Below are 23,441 nucleotides of genomic sequence, written 5' to 3'. Positions count from 1 at the left end.
TCCTAATTTAGCTGTTGTCTTTTGATCTAATGGAAGATAGAGGACATCAAACCAATTAACGGTTTAAACCTAAATTAAACTGCCTGATTTGCAGCCTGAATTAAGGAATTCTGACAGTATTAAAAAAAATAAAGTTTAATGTGAAATTGCTGCTACGATGCTTTTTAAAAAGAGTAGGTCTTGAACCTGAGCAATCTTTCAAGACAAATTATTTCAAAACAGTGTCATCAGCAGGATTGGAATGTCAGTAATGTAACCAACATTAGCAACTGATTTGGCCTGCATGCTCTGTGGCTACGATTAGGAATTTCAAGAACTATTTTTCATGCCAGCAGGTATAAGGCATGACATACAAAAATATAGACCTTTGCACTGACACAACCCTACAAATCACAAACATTGTAAGCCCCAAATTAGCTCTCCTATACTGGTTCAAATAATGTTTCACATTAAAAACATCCTACAGGAAGCACCTGCTCAGACAAGTTAGGTCAAACATAATAAGCAAGCTATATCAGAGCTCTAAAAGTGCCAATATTTACATACAAGCTGGTGCATCCTGCCTTCTGCTTTTGTTCAACCAGCTGAAGGCCCTCCATGTGTGAACATGGACATATCATGCATGACAGACAACAATGGATCTTCAGTCCACGTTGTGACAGATGTTTCTTCTTTAGCAAGTGGCCCCTCTTCATTGCTCCCGAGTTCCTTTACAGCCTTATTATATTTCTCTACAGTTTTCTTTTCTTTTCAAAATTACAGACTTTTCTAGGTGAAGCAGGGAACGTCAAACACTTGTAGGTCAAAATAATTTAAAGACAGACCAAATAAGAGCAAATTATATGTACACATATTCCCGACTGTTCAGGACACAGTGTTTATATTAAATCAGTTTTGAACTGACAAGACTTTTTGTTAAAAAGTCATGCTTTACCCAGGATGATCACTCCCAGAAACCACAAATGTTTCGCCTTGGACATTGTACAAAAATACTAAATCGAAATTACTGATCCAAACTCTCTCATCACGCTGTTTTTCACACTCAAGTGACCGCTCCTTTGGCCAAGGCAGTCAAAACTGCAGGGTCTCCCGCTTATACATTCAGGACGTTAAGTGTCTGATGAAATACAGCGTCGTGTTGTCACGGCGACCGGCCCAACCCAATGAAAACGATGATTGGGAAACGGAATTCTAGCCGGACCCGGCACCGGCCCCAGATCCGAAGCGGCGGGGAGGAGAGGCGCCACAGTCAGGTGCTCGTCCAGCGCTCCGCTCTGGGGACACACTTCAGCGTAGCGGCTTTCCACAGCACGGGCGCCAGCAGCAGGCTCAGGGTGGTCACGCTCAGAATGAGGAGGTACACCTGCAGCACGCAAGAGCGCCGTCACAGAACGCAAGGAAGGCAAAAACAAAGCACCACCTTCCCGCCTCTTTCAAGCTCTCCTCCCTCTCCGTGCGTCAGCCACCAGAGTACCTTCTACAGTGGGCTTAGCCATTACCTGGAACTCCAGGGTTTTCTGAAAAGAATGCAAACCAACACTGCTGGCAGGGCCTGCCCGGTTTCTGTAAAATATCCTTTAGGCAGGGCTGATACGGGCGACAGACCTATTTGCATAAGACAATAAATGTGTATGCAGTGTATGTTGCAGTATACCGTCCCCCTTTTCAGAATTAGTCAAATCAGTTTGCCTGATCGGCGCCCTGTGTTTTGTTTGCATTCCCTTTTCTGTTTTGTGCAGTTATCGGTGCTTCTGTTGTTGGTCACGCCCTGGTGAGCAAAATATTAAAAACAGGACTTGGGCACATAAAGAGGTTAATTTTGTAATGCTCCGACACGGAACATTTTTTTAAAAAATATGCAACCCATTGATACTGGCAAAGAGCACTCCCTTACATCACAATTAGAAAAACAAATAATAAAGATGCATGAATAAAAAGAATCACTTAAGTGCTTTTATCTCCTTTAATCACTATTGCAGTACCCAGTGCCGTTCATTTCGAATAAAGGCTTCTATCTCCACTTGTCTAGATACCAGGACCAGCAATGTAACACAAAGGAAGGAAGTTGCAAGAGGCATAGCACATTATGCAACATCATAGGATGCCTTTTCGAATGTTGATCATTTTTTTGTTGTAAATATCTGCACTTCTAAAATAGCCCTTATTGCACGGGCTTCCTCTCTCCGTCAGCTGCAGGCTTTCTAGCTACATGATAACATGTCATGGCCGATAAAAGCAAAGCACATGACAGGAAAAAGAATCCCTTCTGCTCCAAAGCTCAAAACACACATTTTTGATGAAAATTGTGCATCATAAATTCATATGGTTAAATATGTCAATTACAAATCACAAATACATAAAGTGCTGTTACACTGAGCATTAGGATGACTGGCCTTTGGAGTGGCGACTGACAGAGTCGCCATGTCTTACTGTGTGCCCAGCAATGGCCTACACTCTGTGGGTGAGCAGGAGCTGGCCGAGCCACAGCGAGTGGTCGCGAGACGTAGTAGAAAACGCACCTCTCTGGAGATGATACCAGTCCTCCGCGCTCGGCTCCCCAGCACAAAGGAGAACTCACTGACTTGGGCCAGTCCCGCGGACACAATCCATTTGATATGCTGGCTACCCTGGGGCAGGATCATGGAGAGCACCAGCACAGCGATGATGAACTGTGAAGCACACAAACACACGGTGAAGCACCGCAAAGAGCTGACCGGCACGAGTACTCGTATCTAATCCTCATGGCTCTGGAGAACTCACCAAATCTGCGATAACACTGCATGTTCCGGCACTGGGACTAGGTGCTGGGACACAATTCATTTCAAATTTACTGTTACATGTTTTGCGGTTTTGAAAAACAAAAGCTAAGTGTTTAAAAGGGTTTCTTTGGTGGTGCTTAGAACAAGAAGGATCTCTTTTAATCCAATCTAATAATCTAATTCAGAAGCAGCCAGGAGTCAGGATGACCCACTTCTGAGGTTTTGAAAGACTGGTTCCTTTAAGAGGTCCTCAGAAAACAAAAAAAGCATCCTGTAGGGGTTATCTTAGAAAGCTAAGCTTCAGGAAGCCACCTACACATACCTCTGATGCCCTACAAACAAACATAAAAAATCTTGTTATTCTCGTCACTTGCAGCACTCCAGGCTGGAGAAACAAATGTTATTCCAGAGACAGCAAGAAACACAAATTAAATGCCACCTTCACCCAGAGAAGTTACTGCTAAAGTGAAATGTTATTGAAGGAAACTTGGCTAATAACTTATTCACTAACTAGTTATGGGGAAAAACCCCCCATCAAATTTGCTTATCCCTCTTCATCACAAAGCAGGCGCTTTCTGCAGAGGTTCACACTGATTTGACTGCACAAAGGAGTCCGTATATCCATCCATACATTTTCTAACCTCTAAATCCATTTTAGTGAGCCTTTGCCAGCGAGCAATTCGTGCTGAGCAGGAAATACACCCTGGATGGGATACCAGTGCATTGTGGGGCACACACAGACTTGAACACAAACATGCACATAGTCACACCTAGGGAGAATTGTAACAGAAGTCAATTAACCTAATAGTATGTTTTTGGACTCTGGGAGGAAACTGGAGCACCTGGAGGAAACCCATGTGAACACAGGGAGAACATACAAACTCCACACAGATAGTCCTCCAGGTAGGTCTGGAATTGAACCCAGGGCCCCAGCTCTGCAAGGCAGCAGTGCTGACCACTGCATCACTGTGCCATACACTGCTTCAGAAGTCTTTCTATACAATTCCCCAAAACACTTTATCTGTTTCAAATGCCTTACTTTTAAAGTGTCTGTTGCTGCCAAGCTATGTGGAACAATTTCAGGAGAAGAAATACAGACATATCATCCGGCAGCCAAAACTTTGCTTCCTGTCTGTCCAGTAACACTCTGCACTTTATATCTAATCCCAGCCTTGCTTTCCAACTGCTGAAGAGCCGGTGGATCTAAAATTGGACACTGTGCCTGAGTTCTCATGTTTATGTCTTTTAAGAAAAGGGCAGCTGCTGTACCTAGACCTCTCACAGGAACTTCATTCGCCAGAAGTTTGGGATGGAAAAGTTTCAGATATGAGCGGCTACCAACATGAAAGACCGCAGTGAAACAGAACAAAGACGTAGCCTACAGCATAACCTGCAAGCGATTCCTGGCTCTTAATATGCTACCATACAACATACTGTACAGAGCCTACAGTAAGTCTACACCCCCCTTCCAGAGTAATACATCTTGTGGCCTAATAGCCTGAAATTAAAACACATTAAAATTTGAATTTACTTTACATGTATTTACACATGGTAGCACACAACCTCCAAGTGAGAAACAAATGCTGACGCATTCTGAAAAGTAATTTCAGAAAAGTGTTTTCTGAAAAGTTAATTAAGAAAAGGAAAAGGGTACTTTCTTCAGTACAATTACAGAAAAGTAATTACGGAATGAACACAACAAATGACAAGCAAATGAAAACCCAGAAAATTGGGCTGGACAAGAGTATCCCCTCTTGAGTTCATACTTGGTGTAAGTGCCTTTTGCTTGAATCACAGTCATTTTTCTGGTTGGTTAGGTCCGTACCAACATAGGACACCTGGAATTGGCTGGACTTCCCCCGTAGAAAACTGTTCAAGCTCAGTCAAATTGCAAGGCCACTGTTGATGGACGGCAACCTTCAATTCGTTCCCCAGATTTTCAAATCGTTGCTTGGCTGAGTGCTTTGAGTCTTTGTCACGCTGAAAGACGAAGTTCCTTGTCTTTGTCACGCCGAAAGATGAAGTTCGTTTCCCGTCTCAGCTTTCTTGCAGCAGGTTTTCCTCAAGGACTTTTCTGTACTTTGCTCCATTAATTTCCCCTCCTATCCCGACAAGTGCCTCGGTCTCTGTCAATGAGAAACATCCCACTGACGTCAAGCTGCCACCGCCATGCTTCACAGGTGCTGATGGGATGGTGTTCTTTGGGTGATGTGCTGTGGTAGGTTTGCACCAAACGTAATACTTCTCACTTTGGCCAAAATGTTCAATTTGTTGTTTTGTCACACAAAACCTTTTGCCACGTTTGCAGTTTCACTAAAGTGCTTTGATGCCTTTTTTTCAGTAATGTCTTCCTTCATGTCACCCTGTCATACAGGCCGGACCAGTGGAGTGCTTGTGATAGTGTTGATCAGTCGTGGCCATAAAATCCTGCAGCTCTTTCAAAGTCGCCATTGGCCTCTTCGTAACCCCTGCCGTAATCTCCTTCTTGCTTGGAAATATGCACTGTTGGTCTGGTCTAGGAAGGGTCTTGGTGGTGCCATGAACCTTCCACTTCTTGATAATATTCTTGACCATATCTTTGAAGGCTTCTGAAATCTTTATACTGTAGGTCCACCTCCTGCTCTGTGTCTTCCCTCGGCTTAATCCCAAAGGTCTTTCGATAGCTTCTTGTGGCCCACAGTTGACTCTTTACTTTGAGATGCACTTCCCAGCAGAGAAGACCTACAGGAACAGCTGATTTTATTCTAAAATCATCAAAATCACTAGAAGTGGTAAAACAGATGGTTTTTGATTTCCATGTAATTTGTAGTTACTTTTCAGATTGTTTTGAGCATTTGTTTTTCACATGAAGGGCATGTGCTACAACGTGTAAATAAGGATAAAATAACTTCTGATTTAATCTGTCTTGATTTCAGACTCAGGCCACAAAAAGTGTTACTTTGGAAAGGGTGTTTTGACTGTCTAAAGGCGCTGTACATATTTATTATAGCAACACAAGAGGATTGTAGCAGTCTAAAACATGCTACCCAGCCATACATTTGAACTGATAACCAGGATTCTTTCAAGAAACAGCTGGATGGGATCCTAGGATCAACTGGCTCCTAGCTTCCAAACCGGCTGGATGGGCTACATGTCCCCCTGTGTCATTACCTTTTCTTATTCTAACAAATATAATGAAACTCAACATGACTCGATGACTCCTATAAACTGAGAACCGAGCTTATTACTGAAATCTGGAATTGAAAAGACTTCAGAATTATTTATGCCAAAGAAAAAAACTGGAAACACATCAAGCCATTACAACTGAATATTTATATGTACTTTTAGCTTGCTGTTTAGTTTGTATTCAGGGGCTGTTATACCAAAGCCAGCAAATTGAAAACTGGCGCTTATTCACCGTAAATTTCAGAAGGTGTGTCAAAATAATTTCCTAGCGTGTCCCTGTATGACTTTACCACGCTACAGTTAAAAAGTTTGATTTTCTCCAAATATTCCACTACAGTTGCTAAACTAATACACAGCAGAGAACTGTGAAAGCCAGGGGATTAAGTAGGAGGGTGGCAGTTCTACTGAAACAGCGGCAGACAAAACCTCACACAACCCATTCACTGACTGACTGATTCAGGGGATCACCTGGAAAAGCTGCCGGTCTCGGGCATCGAATACAGCTGCCAGTAACTAACAGGCTGTGTGAAAACAGAGGTGACATACAGGGAGGGAGGAGGGTGCGTGACACAGGTGACAAAGGCCAGTACAAAAGATGTTTGGCGCCGAGCTGAAGACAACAGTACGCAGAAAAGGATGTTAACAGAAATAAGTCTACGAGTTAATAAGTATAAAAGGTTAATTTAGCAGAGTGGAATTTACCTTCATTACCACCAGGGAGAAGGTGAGAATCAGCAGGATTGTGAGCTCATAGAGCACGAACGTGGGGAACACATGCAGACCTGCAAAAAAAGACAAGCGCTCAGGGAGGAGTGCTGGGAGGAAGGCTGCAGAACCGGTGGAAGCGCCATGGTATCTATCAATAGCCAATTTTTATCAATACTGATCAATATCAATATCAACGGCGAGAACCGCCACGCTCACCGATGGACGCAAAGAAAATGATGGCGAGGAAATCGCGGATGGGCTCGATACAGGACATGACCTCCGTGGTCAGGAGGTGACCCTGCGATGAGAAGAGCGCTCCGGCTAAGAAGCAGCCCAGTTCCATGGACACATCCAGGAAATCCGTCACCTGCCGGACCAAAAAACGACCTTTAGAGCTATCCTTCTTCCTCCTCAAGTGCCTCACATCCGCACCTCCCGATAAAGACTTACAAAAATATCCACAGATGCACAGCCCACCAGCCAGAGGAATACTAACCCTAGCCAGCTCCGCTCGTGTTCGGCTCAGGACTGTCAACCACTACAGAAGGTGGTGGAGACCGCGGAGACCAGCACTGGTACAGAACTCCCTTGCGTCCAGATCATCTTCACCACACGCTGCCTCAGAATGGCGAACCATATCACCCAGAAACAAAATCTCCCTGGGAATGCACTTTTTCTCTTGTCTTCCTTCTGGCAGGAGACTTAAGAGTTTAAGAGCCTGAACCTCTAGGTTCAAAGAAAGCATCTACCTCACTACCCCACGGCCATAAGACTCCTGAACCCCACCTCTCGAATCCTCCTTTTCCCACCTGCTCCCTTCCGTTATCGCACTGAACTCAAAATACCTCCACCACGTGAATTTTGCGCACTGCTGCGGTCTAAAAGCTGGTTAAAAAGGATAGCTGCTACCCTGTTCCTGTCTCCAAGGACTGTGATGTCATCTGTTACGTCATTTTCTATGCCAACGTTATGACGTCTTTTCTGCAATTTGCCATGTGAGGAAATGTTTATGACAATAAACGTGAATAGGAACTCAGGTAACAAAAAACTGGAGCATTTCCACTTAATAAAATAGCCACAAAGTTTCTGTATTTCTGGTATAATTGCAAGACATTGTAAATCTTATCATACAGGACAATTACCAAGCCTATTTAAAGACTTCGACTACCTGTTCTGCTTTCAACTGTGCACACACATCTGACGATGAGCCACAGTCCCCATAATTTAATGCATGAAAACAAAACGGCCGTTATCCCAGCATGCACTATCTGAAGGAATGGAGCACAAACACACCGTACCGACAGCATCAGGAAAATGAAGGCAGACACTCCCAGAACGAGGATCTCCTTGTTCCCCTTGCACTCTGCGTGCAGCTTTCTGTAAAAGGGCCCGATGACATAGGTCTTGGTCAGCACGCAGACCAGCAGGACGGCCGCCAGGGAGAAGAGGACTTGACCGACGAGCAGCAGTATTTGCAGGGTTTCCATGAAAATACTAGCAAACCCAAAAAAGAAGCATTAGACACGAGCTTCACATACTGTATGTTACGATACATTACAGTAGTCCCAATGTGAGCACAAGAAATGATTGCGTCCCAGATGTATTAACATAATTCATTTGCTTCTTCATCGATTATATTCTGGTCATCCTGGGGAAGTGCATCTCGAGAACCTATCGGAGCTTGAACAGTTCATATACTGCATCAATAAACCTGAATAGGAAAGTTAAGACACCGTACAGAATACACATCACGGTCCATTGACCAAGTAGGAAATGAAACAAGAAAATTGAAATTGCATCAGCTACTATATTTTGATACAACACCACACATATTTGAAGCCATTATACTTATGACTCTCAAAAGATTATACGTAAACTATTTACACAGTCAACTCCACTAAACCACGCAGAACACATGTAACGATGATTGATCGTGCAGAATTTGTTTTTATGATGTGCTGCAGGACTACAGTATAATTTTGCCTGTCTACGTGGTATTTCAGTTTTGAATACCTCTGCACTTCGTGGCATTGTCCTGAAGAACCAGGCTCAGACAAAGGCTTAAAGGAAACAACCTGAACCAGTTAAACAGGGCTGGAATACCTCCTGGTAAATACCTCAAGGGAAGCATTAACCCCTAACCCCTTTTCTTCATTTTAAAATGTCAGCAGACAGAAAACCTTCTTCTAGAGTGTGTTACTGTCCAGGAGCCCTTTACAGTGTCGTGTTTCCCAGAGCACGCCGCTGGGCGCCGCAGTGTAAGGACAACAGGGTGATACAGAATTGGCCAAGAGACTGCTGGCAGAAGGGCTGTGCGAGATTCACGGAGGGGTCGTTGTGTGTCCTCAAGGTGACACTAAACCTTTATAGTTTCCATAGCAGCTGGCAAAACTGCAAGGGAGCACCAGTCTTGGGAGAACATACAGTATGCACCGTCCTCCCAGAATAACCCTGAACAGCACGTTCCATTAGAGCAATCCATCCTGTTCAAAGTAGCGGGAACGGCCCAGCTTTCACCCCATCAGCTCTGGGGACTGTAAAGCAGCTTGTCAGTGAGCAGCAAAAGGGAAAGGGAGTCTTCTGTTAGAGCAAATAATAATAAATATTCCTTGCACTTATATACTTGTATAGCGCTTTTCTGGACACTCCACTCAAAGCTCTTTCCAGGTCATGGGGACTCCCCTCCACCCCCACCAGTGTGCAGCCCCACCTGGATGATGCGATGGCAGCCGTAGTGCGCCAGTACGCTCACTACACACCAGCTATTAGTGGGGAGGAGAAAAGAGTGATGAAGCCAGTTCATAGAGGGGGATTATTAGGAGGCCATGATTGGTAAAGGCCAATGGGAAATTTGTCCAGGACGTCGGGGCTACACCCCTACTCTTTTCAAGAAACGTTCTGAGATTTTAAATGACCACAGAGTCGGGACCTCGGTTTTACGTGTCATCTGAAGGACGGTGCCTTTTTACAGTATAGTGCCCCCATCACTATACTGGGGCATTAGGACCCACACAGACCGCAGGGTGAGCGCCCCCTGCTGGCCCCACTAACACCTCTTCCAGCAACAACCTTTGTTTTTCTCATCCAGGGACTGGCCAGGCTCACACCTGCTGAGCTGCAGTGGGCTGCCAGTTGTAGGTTGTAGGGTTATATATATGGTTTTCTATACCTGTATGTATACCAGAATACCTGGGAGCTACAAGACAGTTTTGCATTACACATTATGGAGGAGTCAAAGGTCACAATCAGTGTACCAGAGGAAGATTTTTAATTTTTTAGTTTACTGATTGCCATGGTTCTTTAAACCCAGGACTCTCAAGCTTATGTATAAAAATACAAAAATACATACAGTATTAAAAAAGTTTTAAATGCAAGAATAAACTGGATTATAAGAAGTGAAAGAAAACAATTTATTTAGTCTCATCCTAATCCCTTTCTTCCGTGACAGTGTACTCAGCTCTATATGTGGGTGTAGCAGCTACTCTGAAACATGTATGGTGGTACAGCATACCATGGTAAAGGCTGGGTAACGTGGAGCACCCCGAAACCATAGAAAAGACATGTAAAGGGCTGGTAAAACATGATGCAAAACAAGGGAAGCTGTTGCAAAGCAAAGCTAATGCACTGTACAGTACAAGCTTTGTACAACCCCAGGAAAAACCGCAAAAAAGCACTAGAATTTACTGTGCCGACCTTTCAGAGGGTAGAAAAAGCATGCAACAGGGCTGCCTAGCACAACCCATGGAGGGCGGCAGTCCAGCAGGTTTTATAGATCAGCAGTCTCTCATGCAGGAACTGCTCCCATCATACTACGATAAAATTAAGAGACAAGCTGGACTGAAAACCAGCACTGGAGTCGGGCACCCCTGGCGTATCAGAAGTGGCTATGGGCAACTCTGGTCCTGTAGGATCAAAGGGTCACGAGATTAACATTCCAGCCCTCATTTAATTACCTGTTTGTTTAGGTCTTAAATGAACATAAAGGGGACTTTGAAAGCCATTCACACAACCTGCAAGCCACAGGCTCTTGAAGACTACACCTGCATAACACTGCCCTGAAGTGTAAAGGCAGGTACAGGGCTGAATGGGACTCTCACCTGTCGACGTTTTCTACCCCAGCCTGGATGAGAGAGGGCATGACAGCGATGAACAGACTGAGCTGAACGTCCTGCATCACCAGCATGCCCAGCAGCACGCTGCTGTACTCGATCTCCCCTGCCGAGACACAGCGCTACATTAATCTGGAGCCAGTGACTGATCGGCTGAATCAAACTCCCACGCGTGGTCCCGCCCAGGGACATATCAAATATCAAAAACATAAAAGACCCAGTAAATCAAATATGTGCCTCAAGAATTAATCATTTACCAGAAAAAATGTTACGTAGAGAAGCCATGATTTAAGTTTAGAAGAGCATTAGTTTGGCTTTCAGGGAAACGGCTGTGTAATGTAATGTAGCGCTAAATCCAATTTACATCAGCTGGCCCCAAATCATTCTTTTAAAGACACATGACTGGCGCTCAGATGTCTAACTGAGGTAAGTGAGATGTTAATCATTTTAAAGTTCTGGTCTCCGCACTAAAAGAGCTTCCTTATACACTGACTTCCCTGATTTTGTCCCCTGCACGCTACAGGAGGCCTAGGTATCAGCCAACACAGCCAAATACCAGCTCCTGGCTGTCTCCTCTGGGATTGTCCCACAGCCTCTGCGCCCCTATATTCGGATCGACACAAGAAACAGGGAGGGCACCTTCTTTGTCACCCCTGGCACTCCCCGCAACAAAGCGCGAGACCAGCGGTGTGCTGGACAGGGAGAGGCAGGTGGAAATGAAGACCGTCTGCGTGGGTCTGATCTTCAGAACGTGACCCCACAGCAGGCCAACCGCCACCATCAGCGACGTCATGTAGCAAGGCCCTTGCAAAGAGATCTTCCAAACCTGGAAAGTAAAAAAACAAAAAACACCGATATAAAAAGGAGAAAATTTACCTCCTTTTTCTTAACCTTATCTTAACTATTTTGGGCTGGCATTCCCGGAGTTGTTTCTGACTAGTGCAGGCCAACGAGGAGAAGAACCCAGCTCCGGCAGGATAATAAACCCGATTAATCGGCCAGTATGTCTGTTGGAAGCAGGAGGAAACCAGAGCACCTGGAGAAAACAAAAAGTCCACCGCAGAAAGTGTCCAAGCCCAGAATCCGACCCAGGGGCAAACAGCCAATCCACCGTGCACTTAAAAAACTGTGGTGGTTTCGAATTTAGCGTCAGTGTAATATCTGCTGCTTGAATGGCTCTCCTAGTGCTCTCCTGACTCAAGCCACCTCTTCCTGCAGAAAGGAAGGAGACTCTTGCACCAGACACCTCTACCCCACATCCTCCTGGACAATGTTATGAGGACCCTTCTACTGTCTCAAGGAAGACCAGTAAGAGCTTGAATGTGCCATGCAACAACAGGATGGCCCACACACTGCAAACCAACACTTCTCCTTTATCCCAGGGGTTTAAAAAGGAAAACATTATAACACACAAGATCTTATTTTTTATGACCTACTAGATCAAATACTCCAGGTCTCCAGGTTGTACAGAGCGATCTACAGTATATACTGCCTTGCACAAAGGAGGCATCTCAAAAGCTTCCCACATCAAAGCACGAACCAAATCCACAGATCGGCAAATATGTTTTCTTTTTGCAACAACAACCTTGTTTTGCAAGGACTTGTTTCATTTTTCACAAAATGCACACAGCAGTAGCACTTAGAAAAAACAAAGCTTTCAAACAACTGGCAGAGCTACATCCTGTAACAACAGTGTGCCAACCAGCCTGCTTATCAGTAGGTAAGACTAAGGAACCTCGATATTCCCGACTGATAAGAAGTAGCAACATAAATTCTCAACTCATGCACTCAAAACCAGCGGGGAGAGACAAAGAGGGCTTCCTTGTCGCAGCTCAATCAGCTGCTTAGTTTTCATAGCGAAATGTGACTCAGATTTGCAAAAATGTAGGTCAACAAGCTGCAAGGGTGACAAAAGCAAACGGACTATGGGGCTGCACCCGGAGGAGCTTGTATTCAACGGGCAACCAGGTGGTTCTGATCTGAGTCACCGCCAACTTAAAAGCTTCTGAAAAGAAAAGAAAAATCCGTTTTCTCTCCTCGCCTCGTGCAATGTTGATCTTCTAGGAGGGCAGGAGTCGACCTGGCGTGCCCAGGTGCCGTGGTGGTGAGGGCTGCTGCCTCGTTGCCCTTGGGCTGTGGTTCTGAGGTGTGTCTGGGCTGACTTCTGTGTGGAGTCTGCAGGCTCTCCCTGTGACACTGACTACCAGATTCCTCAATAGTTCCTACTGTACCCACGAGCGGAGCGACTGGCGAACACACTAGGCCATGCGCCACGGACCACGCTGACACCATCCACCTCATTGTTATTTTATTTATTTATTGCACATCTGCAGTTATTGTTTACATGTCTGCATTCTGTACATTCAAACTGTTTATTTGTTTACTTGTATATTGTCTACTGATTGCCTGTATATTGCCTAAATGCATTGTCTGCATTTTGAGTTGTTTTAGTTTTTACAATCGAAAGACTTTTGGTAAATAAGAATTCTATTGTACCAGTACATGTACCCGTTACATATGGCAATAAAGTTCAAGTTCAAGAGTGTGGTGATTGAAGGTGGTGAACTCAACTGTGGCCATCACACATCACCTACCAGCGAAACCAGAATGATCCTGAAACTAGGATCACGGCTTCCCCCGTCTCTCAACGACAGACTCGTCTCCTCCTACTCCTCCCTATTCATTTGCAGGTTTTGACTTCACACTTCTCTTCCAGTTCGCCCTGACCGGCAACACTCCTTCTGCCCCGCTCCCCGCCTCCTCTAAACGACTCGTTCTTTTGTCCTCCCCTCTTCATTAGCCACTCCTCACGGAATAAACCTTTACCTGCTCCATGTATCACCTGCAGCTGCTAATAGCGCCTTGTCAATGGAACACAATAGTATTCATGTCTTTTAATGTTAATGTTGCTTTATTAGCCCTATACAATTTCTTGCATTAGGAATTCGTCTTTTCGCATACCCCAGCTTTTTCTCCAAGGAGACACAGACAGGCAGAGAAGCTTGGGGTCAGGGTCTGCCATTGTACGGCGCCCCTGGGGGTTCAGGGCCTTGCTCAGGGGCCCAACGGAGTAGGATTCCTCTGCCAGCCGCGGGATTTGAACCGGCAACCTTCCAGTCACAGGCGCAGGTCCTGAGCCACAGAGCCACCGCTCCGCCCTTTAAACGCGTGTCAGAAGTGGGATTCGAACCCACGCCTCCATTTGGAGACCAGAACACCCATCGCTCACGGAAGGCATCGAAACCTTGAGTCTGGCGCCTTAGACCACTCGGCCATCCTGACAATTACATCCTGACATTATCTTAAACAACGACATGCTGGCAACATCCTCCATTCTCAGTTCAGAAACACTAGTTTATTCTTGATGATCTTCTAGCACGGGATCTTCACAGCACTGGATTTGCATTTTTTTTTTTAATGTCCGAGATGATGCCTAGAAGCAAAATAAAACTAAGCTTCACTGTAAAATGGGGTTCCGCGTGTACTGACAATAGCACTCAAATGCAGTGCAGTTGGTCTGAATTCATCAAGCAAGGAACAAAAAAGAAAACCAAAGCAGCAGTAATGACAAAGGGATGGGCTGAACAACAGGTTTCATCAAGGAACTTGTCAGATTCCTGAACGAATGCGAATTATCTGCCACACCTCTCTTTACATATCCTGACATACTGAAGTATCTAATTTGAATACACAAAAGGGAACGTTTTTCTCCTTATATTTTAATGGATTTAATTAACAGTCATGACACACATTTTCCTGACTTGGGATTTTTAATGACACGGAGAGTCAGGACCTCCGTTTCATGTCTCATCCGAAGGACGGCGCCTTTTTACAGCATCGTGTCCCTGTCACTATACTGGAGCATTAGGACCCACACAGACTACAGGGTGAGCGCCACCTACTGGTCCCTTTAATACCACATCCAGGAGCAACCTTACACCTGCTTAGCTTCATGTTCTGCAAGTGAGTTGTGAGTTGCAGAGTGATATGGCTGCCGGCAAAGTAGGTTTCCTGGTTTCTATGGCCTAATCGTGGCTGGCAGAACATGTCATTCTCAGGGCTACAGACAGGCCTCCTTCAGCAATGCTGATAGGAACCAGTTGATGTTCAACACTCAGTGAGGGCATGGTTGCATCTTTTGCCTTCCTTTGGTTAGTTAAAATCATGTTGCTTTGAAAAGCTCTTCAATCCGAGGATCAAATGTCATACACTGAGCACCTGGTATTTTATGAAATCACACGATTGAGCTCATTTTGTTGTCCCAAAGAACAATCCTAACTACTGTAGCTTCTTCTGTAAAACTGACTGCTGCTCCTGCTGCTGCTCCTCCACTGTGCATCAGTTTGCTTATTAGAAAGAGTGAAGAGAAGAGAGTGCAACATACCTTGCGTAGTCTCTCAGGGGAGAACTCCAGGCCTACCACAAACAGGGTGAAGAACACTCCAAATTCCCCCAGTGTCTCCACCTGGACTACGGACTGCATGGGAGCCACACGCATTGAGTTCGGCATCACCAATGGAGACAGAAATGAAAAGGTGAGAAATTATTGAATTTCCAGGGTTTTTTCCGGAAGAGAAGTGAACTTTTACAAATGGAAGAGTCTAAATAGAAGTCAAAAATCAACTAGCTACAAAGTAACAACCTCTCTTTTATTTCTCAGCAAACAAAATGCATTTTTAGCTTTAGAGGGCAGAAAAAAACATCTGGAGAATGTCTTCTTGTTTAATGTTAGTTGAGAACTTTTGTGAAGAATTATCAAGTTAATTGCACAGACCTAGCATTAATCACAAGCAGACCCCTAGTTATACTGTTTCTTATTCACATGTATACACATTAAACAACTTTTCTTCACTCATTAGATAAGAATACAGAGGTACTTGTTTCATATTTTGGCTAACCACACGTCGCACTGTGCTAAAGACAGTATCTCACTTGGAATGAGGTAGGCGTCTCATTTAACCCAGTTCTTACCTTGATACTATTAAGCCCCGAAGGGCCTAAAAGAACTCCACACATTATGTAGCCAAACATTGTGGGAAGGCCGATGGACGTACAGAGCCAGCCGCAGGGCAGAGACAGCATCACTACGGTCACGATATCCTGAAAAGTTCAGAGACATACAAAATAAAACCCACTGGACACAAAGGAGCGTGAGAATAATTACTGACAGCACTCTTTGGCCCAAGGCACACTGGTCCAATCCGGAGGGGGGGGGGGGGGGTTTCCCTACTCCTGAGGCCCTCCGGAGCCAGTGGAGCAAACTGCTGGTGCAGGAGGGGCTCCTGTACAGGGGCTGGGGGGCCCCCATCGCAAAATCGGGAAGATTCCTGTTGCCTGACAGAACTGTAATGCTCGTTCTCAAGACTTGACGGTCTCTATGTCTACAACCAATGCGCCTCCAGCTCATACCACTTCCTTTGATTCCTTAGAATTATATTATAATACTATAATACTGATTTCATTTAAAATCCAGTTTGTGCGGGTGCCCCACTTAGGAAAGACATCCCCGCCCTGGATGCCATGAGGCTGGCTTCGGCGGCGGGGGCCGGGGGGGCGCACCTTGATGAAGTGGTGGTCCGCGCGGGGCATGGTGGAGTCGCGGGGCTTGGTGAGGATGTACTGGTTGTTCTGCGAGTCGATGAGCATGCTCAGCCCCAGGTCGTCCTCCACCTCCCGCTTGGACGCGTTCCTCTGGCTGTCCTCCTCGTCCTCCTCCACGCGGAGCACGGCCTCCACGTTCACCCCTTTCATCTGAAAGACAGGAGGGCCGTGAGGGGACCCCTCGCCCCTTTCGCCCCAAGGGCGAACCGGGACAGAGGAGCGCGCGGCCAGCCAAGACAGGAGACCATTCAGAACAGCACAGTCTAACTCCCGGGCATGCTTGGAACACGAGCACAGCCAACCCAGATATACGAGACTACAGAACAGAAAGCAAGCGTTTCATAGCATCTTCTGGTTTCTATCCCACCTGCCCTCCCTGTCACGTCTGTTTTTATAGGACATAAATAATGTTAATGATAACATTAAAAGTAGTAGTAGTAATAATAATAATAATAATAATAATAATAATAATAATTGCTTGCACTTATATAGCGCTTTTCTGGACACTCCACTCAAAGCTCTTTCCAGGTAATGGGGATCCCCTCCACCCCCACCAGTGTGCAGCCCCACCTGGATGATGCGACGGCAGCCATAGTGCGCCAGAACGCTCCCCACACACCAGCTCTCAGTGGGGAGGAGAGCAGAGTGATGAAGCCAGTTCAGAGATGGGGATTACTGGGAGGCCATGATTGGTAAAGGCCAATGGGAAATTTGGCCAGGACACCGGGGTACCACCCCTACTCTTTTCGAGAAACACCCTGGGATTGTTAATCGAAGGACGGTGTCTTTTTACAGTATAGTGTCCCCATCACTGTACTGGGGCATTAGGACCCACACAGACTGCAAGGTGAGCGCCCCCTGCTGGCCCCACTAACACCTCTTGCAGCAGCAACCTTAGTTTTTCCCAGGAGGTCTCCCATCCAGGTACTGACCAGGCTCACACCCGCTGAGCTGCAGTGGGGCTGCCAGTTGTGAGTTACAGGGTGATATGGCTGCTGGCAAGTATGATAAATAACAAAGTAAGCGAGTATTCTCACTGGCTTGGGACATGTAAATGAAAAAAAATAAGATTTAGGGACCGGTTTAATAAAATAGCAGCTCAGAGTGTGAGATCATGCAGGAAAACCAAAAGCCAGAAGACCCTGTCGTCTTTAACAATGCTGCCCGAGATGACACCACTGCCCCCACCTCCCCACCACCCAGGCTGCTCTTACCAGTTTGTTGTAGTCAAAGGCATGGTCCTCGATCTCCTCCTCCAGCCGGTCCGCCGCCTTCCGCACATCTTCCAGGATCTCGTCCAGCATGGACATGCTCTTGTTCTGGTGCTGGATAATCTTCAGGGCCTCTGCCTGGTGCTTCTCTGCTGCTAGGAGCTCCACGTACTCCTGCTCCTCCTGCGCTCGCCAAGAGACAGGGCTCAGGCTCAGGCTGCTAGCGAACCACGCCTCCCACAACACTCTGGCCTCCCAGTTAGGTACACAGGGGTTCACGCCCGACCTGACCTACTGATCAACTCCAACCTCTCCTCTCTCTGTTGCTCCTGCCCCTGGACTAGAGTGTCTGACCTCAGATCCTGGTCAATTTATCCTCTCCTCTCCCTGCTGCTCCTGCTTCTGAACCAGAGTGTCTGATCGACATCCTAATCAACTCATCCTCTCCTCTGCCTGCTGCTCCTGCCACTGGACTAGAGTGTCTGACCTCAGATCCTGACCAATTTATCTTCTCCTCTCCCTGCTGCTCCGGCCTCTGAACTAGCATCTCTGTTTTAAGACAGCGAGTAAATGGCAAAACATGTATTGCTACAGCACAATGTCCTGCATCACGTTAAATTGTAAAGCTGTCTCTTCTTCTGAGCTTGTCATCTTATTTTTACAGACATTTCATCTCATGTTATTATTAATTATTTATTTGGCTGATACTTTTACAAAAAAACTAAAGATTTTAATGAGCTATTTTGTTACATTCCAATGTCAGTACCCATTAATAAAACTGAGTCTGTTGGGCGGAGCGGTGGCTCTGTGGCTAAGGATCTGCGCCTGTGACCGGAAGGTTGCCGGTTCAAATCCCGCGGCCAGCAGAGGAATCCTACTCCGTTGGGCCCCTGAGCAAGGCCCTTAACCCCAACTGCTCCAGGGGCGCAGGGGTACAATGGCAGACCCTGCGCTCTGACCCCCAGCTTCTCTCCCTGTCTCTGTGTCTGTGTCTCCCTGGAGAAAAGCTGGGGTATGCGAAAAGACACATTCCTAATGCAAGAAATTGTATAGGGCTAATAAAGAAACATTATTATTAAATGTGGGTAAAAGTAGGTTGCTCAAGAGTGTAGAAGCAGGGTCCCCACATGGGATTCTGAGCCCACAACTCCACGATACCAGGTCACTTAATTCTAAGGCTAAAACTCACTAAAATGTAATACTATATAATATAATATTATTAAAAACAAAAATCTCATTACTGTATTTACAAGAAGAAACGACAAAAGCAAAATAAACCATTTCTTCAAATGCGGACATAGTAATCAGAAAGATTTTTGCACAATAATAAGACATTTATGTACAGTTTAAATGTTTAAGCTGAAAGCAAAACCCAGCACAACATTACAATGAAATCCCCGAGATCTCTCGGGCTGCTCAGCACTTCACAAGAAGCCCCCTAGCGACAGTCCTCATGATCTCGCAAAGTGAAGCACAGTGCCATCTGCTGGACAGAACCAGGACTGCACTCTTCCAATGCCAGCTACCTCCCAGGGGGAGCAGCACAGAGAACTCGTGAGACTTGTTCCATCACATGGGAGAAGGGGACATGTATACAAGCACCTTATTGGTCTTCGATTTACTTGCTGGTGGCAGCCCATTGTACACTTTGCTGACCAATCTTTCTTCATTAACCAAGGGCCGCTGGACGCCTTCTGACCGTGACAGTTGCTATTTCACGACATTGATATCCACCAGCACTACAATGCCTGCGCCAACGACAAGCTAAGGGGAGCGGAAACTGAGAGGAACCTGAGAATCGCTAACCCAGGGGCGACCGTCCTGTATTAATTAGCCCCAATTGCCATTTCGATTTAGGAGCTCGGAAACGATTGCAGTACAGTGGCAAATCCCACTCGGGATAAGATGCTGCCTCTCTCTCAGCCCCTCCCCTGACCCTGACCTTGATGGCTGCCTCTCTCAGGGCCTCCAGCCTCTGCCGGCTGCTCTCCTTCATGTTGACCACGTCCTTGTAGTCTCCCTGCAGCGCCCGCTGGAAGCCGTGCACGGCCTGGAAGATGGAGTTCTCGCTCTCGTTCAGCTCCTTCTGGAAGATCTCGAAGGTGTGCACCTGGAAGAGCTTCTCGGCGCCAGACAGCCCCCGGTCCCGCTCCACGGCCGCGATGGCCGCCCCCAGCTTCTCCATGACGGTGCTCTTCTGCCTCATCAGCCCCGAGAGCCGCCGGCAGTTCTCCAGCACCCACCGGCGGCCCTGCGTCACGGGCGCCCCCCGGCCGCGGTGCAGCTTGATGACCTGCTTGGCCACCTCGCCGTGCTCCCGGCCGGCCCCGGGCAGCCCCCCGGCCAGGTGGAGCCAGAGCAAGACCACACACAGGCCCTTCATCGTCTTCCTCCCCGGCTGGCCCCCGGGCTCACAGTCCCGGAAGCCGTGAGGCTCTGGGCGGGTGCTGACCGGACACACAACTACATCGTCCCTCCTTTATCCTGCCGGGCGGGACGACGACGACGACCGAAACCGTTTCGAACGCGTCCTCTCACTGGCTGCGGAGGAAGCAGAGTCAAGCGTGATCCGTAGCTCTAAACGATTCTTGTATGGAAATCAAGGTCCGCGGGCACAACGGCATCCAGGCACAGACCTACGAGCGCAGCAGCCTGCAGTTTGCAGACTAAAGATCACCTGGCCAGAGCTCCCAAAGGAAAGGAGTGTCTCCTGTGAAAGCAAACAGCTGTCGCACCCGACAACAACACCTTGAGAAAGGAGAGTCAAGCCCACGACTGCAGCTACAGTATATAACACCTGTTCGCTTTAGCCTCCAGCAGAAACATGCGTGCCAGCAGGATATGCTGCGCCTACAGGAAACAAAGCCAGAAGATGAAACAAATATTAGGGACCAAGAATTCTCCTTTTTAAAAGTTGAGATCTTTTAAAGTGTTTTACGTTCTCTATGACCTGTCATTTTTATCTCTTTATAACTGGATGCTCTTACCTTCCTGTGGGACCCTAAAGAACAATTTCAGAAAATGGGGCGATTTGATGTTCTCACCAAATGAAGTGGAAGAGAAATTTGGTTTTGTTTTTTTGTTTTTTAATTGAGAAGGTGAAGTTGGCTTCCGCTTACAAGCGCGCCTACAGTGTAGAAAGCTTGCAGGGTCCAAAACTAAAAGGGTCTTGTCACTTGGAGGACAAGCCGTGCAGGGTCGTTAGAAAAGATGAAATGACATTCAATTACCTCCTTAAAATTCAGAAAATATATTTCTTAAAAAATCACGAGGTTTTATCCTTGTATTGATTTTTTAAACAATTTATTTGAAAGAAAGGCATCCAAAAATGTGATAATCTTCTGGTTTCTGGTCAAGACGAAGCACCTCAATCTAGATTCTGCAGCCTCAGACTTCTGCAAACTTGCCACACATATGTGAATAAAGTCTCACATCTGTACATGTGTGTAAATTAGTGTGTCTGGGATATAAAGGGTGTGCACAGTGTGAGCTGGTGTGAGGTTGTTTGTAGAGCAAGGCTTGGGTGTGTACTGAAGAGCTGGCTGAATATACTCTGACTGCCCTGCAGTCTTTGCCTCACTGTGAGCTGTAGCATGCTCAGGCCTCATGAGACACTCGATTTAGAGGGAGAGCTGTCCCAGATGCCTGTAACAATACATCAAGTGTTAGATTTTGAAAATGAGTTCCCTGCGCAAGTTAGCCTATTTTTCCTTGAAAAGGGGAATCTTCAGTGGTCTTTCAGTCTACGGTTTTCTATGTTGCGTGTTTTTATACCCTCAAAACGTTCTAGAGGCGCAACAGCTATGACCAGGAATGCATGCAGAATGGAATAAATTTAAGAAATTAATCGCGTGTTTCCCCTGCCCTTAGTCAGACCGTCTAATTCTTGGATGGCGAACTTGGCCAACGACAGAGTTGTTTCTACGTGGAAGCTCAGTTAAAAAACGGAGAACAGTAAGCAAGTCTTTACCCAACGTTTTTTTTTTGTGTGTGTGATACAAGCCACCTAGCCTTGCAGTTGAACCTGATACCCTGGCTTCTTTCAAAAAGCGGACTGGAACTAAATTAGCTACCAACAGAGCTAAATTGGGGCGAATTGTCCCCGCTCGTTTTTACTGTTCTTTTACTCTGGTATAGAAGTGTAACAAAGGTTTTCTCCGATTGCGATTTCGTTGTGGGGGTTTTGTTTTGCGACTCTACGTTTAATTTCTAATTGTTTTTAAGGTATGTTTCAGCTTCTGGACCAGCCAAACGAAAAGTCTTACGCAACTCTTTTGTTGATTTTCCGAATGCAACTTTTTTTCGGTCACATTTCCGTCAATACACGAACAGTTTGGAAGTCCTGCCTTTTTACCCACCCGCCGTACCTCGTTTTCTGTCCTCGTACAGTAGCTGCGCTTCAGCTCAATGACGCTCTGTGATTGCTTGTAAAAAACAGAGACTCGCACACCCCCATCACTGAAAACCTGTAGTGTGAACAGTGTAAAGAAAGTAGCCATGACCTCAGAAAACGACCCAGTACACTGCAATACACTCGTTAAGTGTAACAGCCACCGGCACACGGGCGGTATACTTCCCTGTTAAAGATACGTGGAGAACAGTCTCCTTTTCCACCTCGTCCTACATCTTTACATTTAAAACCAGGTTTTCTCAGCGCTTTCGTGTCGAGGGACAACTAAAGAACCATTCCCCCACCCGATTTTTCAACCAAACGGCGAATCAAAGTATAGTATTATTATTATTGACAATGAATAATTATATATTTGAATTAACTATATCTGAATCAGAAAAAAAAAGCAACAGACGCAGACAGGTCAACAGACTATGCCTTTTCAGACAGACGGGATCAAAACGGAAACCTTATAAAACTGATCTTGATAACCCGCAATGCTGGGGTGACAGCTCGCGTTTTTGGTTCTGGGGACCTCGCAAGCAGTTTGTTTGTTTATGTCCTGGTTTCCTTCTCCAGAAATAAAAAAAAAAAACGTCTTAACTTGCGAGCCTTGTGGCTGGAAGACGATTAAAGAAAGGGGTATACTTTTCAGTATCAAAGCCAGGTAAATCGAGAATAAGAAAGTAGTTCGTATTCTAAAAAAAAGAAGCAATTTGGACACTCCAGCACTGCCGATACCAGTCCCCCCTTTGAGGAAATACAAAATCACGCCTGAAATCTATTGATAAGAACAGATTTTTTTTTAAAAAAAGGGATCTTTCGCAATTAGCTATAAAAATTCAGCCTAAGCTCTAAAATGTAATTGTCTACGGATTCAATTATTGCAATGAAGTAACGTCAAGCTCCTGCCTAAATAAAGCTTGAGCCACCCCAACAGTCCCGCGAATGAGATACTCCCGATAGTTTATGAAAGCAAACTCACCATCGTCAGCCAGCGCTACAGAGCTCAGCTGTTTGACATGACAGCACACAACTTTCACCTACGGCCGGCAGGACCCAGCCTATAGGTCTCCGGGCATCGCCACAACCCATTTAGATACAATTTCGCACTAAAATAGGTTAAAAAAATACCCCAAAGGCATCAATAATAATAGTAAAATAATATAACAACAAACAACAACAACAATAATAAAATAATAATAATAGCCTATATTATAATGATGTGGGATTTATTTATTTGAGGATATTTGAACTTTGAGCAGCGGTGTGAAAACCACACGTTCGTTAAATTAAAAACTAAAAATTAAACCCACTTTTTCCCCCAGATTCATTTTTTTTCCGTCTTGGGTCCCCAATCAAAATAAACAGGGTCCATCCTTGGATACGGTCTGCTGGGATATGTAGTCTTTTATCATCGATACCGCACACGAGCTTTAATCCACCTAAGATTTTGAATGAACTCTCGAGGCAAAAGGAAAATGTAGGCGTGTATATT

General features: G+C 45.8%; 1 protein-coding gene and 1 non-coding gene across 9 annotated transcripts; both read right to left on the bottom strand.

Annotated features, from left to right (window-relative positions):
* Positions 1-1,151: 1,151 nt before the first annotated feature.
* On the bottom strand, positions 1,152-23,014 carry tmco3 (transmembrane and coiled-coil domains 3). 8 transcript variants are annotated; one of them, XM_015364246.2, is made up of 15 exons: positions 22,929-23,001; positions 21,921-22,019; positions 20,190-20,403; positions 19,496-20,094; positions 17,557-17,736; positions 16,301-16,492; positions 15,713-15,841; positions 15,126-15,218; positions 11,381-11,567; positions 10,730-10,847; positions 7,931-8,126; positions 6,849-6,999; positions 6,627-6,706; positions 2,520-2,669; positions 1,152-1,363 (listed from the first exon to the last, which is right to left on the bottom strand). In XM_015364246.2, the coding sequence occupies exons 4-15, from the start codon at positions 19,934-19,936 to the stop codon at positions 1,250-1,252; spliced, it is 2,031 nt and encodes a 676-aa protein (XP_015219732.2). In that variant the 5' UTR covers positions 19,937-20,094; positions 20,190-20,403; positions 21,921-22,019; positions 22,929-23,001; the 3' UTR covers positions 1,152-1,249. The 8 variants fall into 8 exon arrangements, with proteins under 8 accessions (XP_015219732.2, XP_069034947.1, XP_015219733.2 ...); XM_069178846.1 differs by having other exon boundaries at positions 19,496-20,090; XM_015364247.2 differs by having other exon boundaries at positions 20,231-20,403.
* Positions 13,911-14,023, bottom strand: trnal-caa (transfer RNA leucine (anticodon CAA)). The gene is made up of 2 exons: positions 13,986-14,023; positions 13,911-13,956 (listed from the first exon to the last, which is right to left on the bottom strand). It is a non-coding gene; the product is annotated as a tRNA-Leu (tRNA).
* Positions 23,015-23,441: the final 427 nt, after the last annotated feature.

This window comes from Lepisosteus oculatus, chromosome 15 (assembly GCF_040954835.1).
Source record: "Lepisosteus oculatus isolate fLepOcu1 chromosome 15, fLepOcu1.hap2, whole genome shotgun sequence".
Taxonomy (NCBI): Eukaryota; Metazoa; Chordata; class Actinopteri; order Semionotiformes; family Lepisosteidae; genus Lepisosteus; species Lepisosteus oculatus.
Note: the sequence above shows the minus strand (reverse complement) of the source record. Positions and strands in the feature narration are given on the sequence as shown.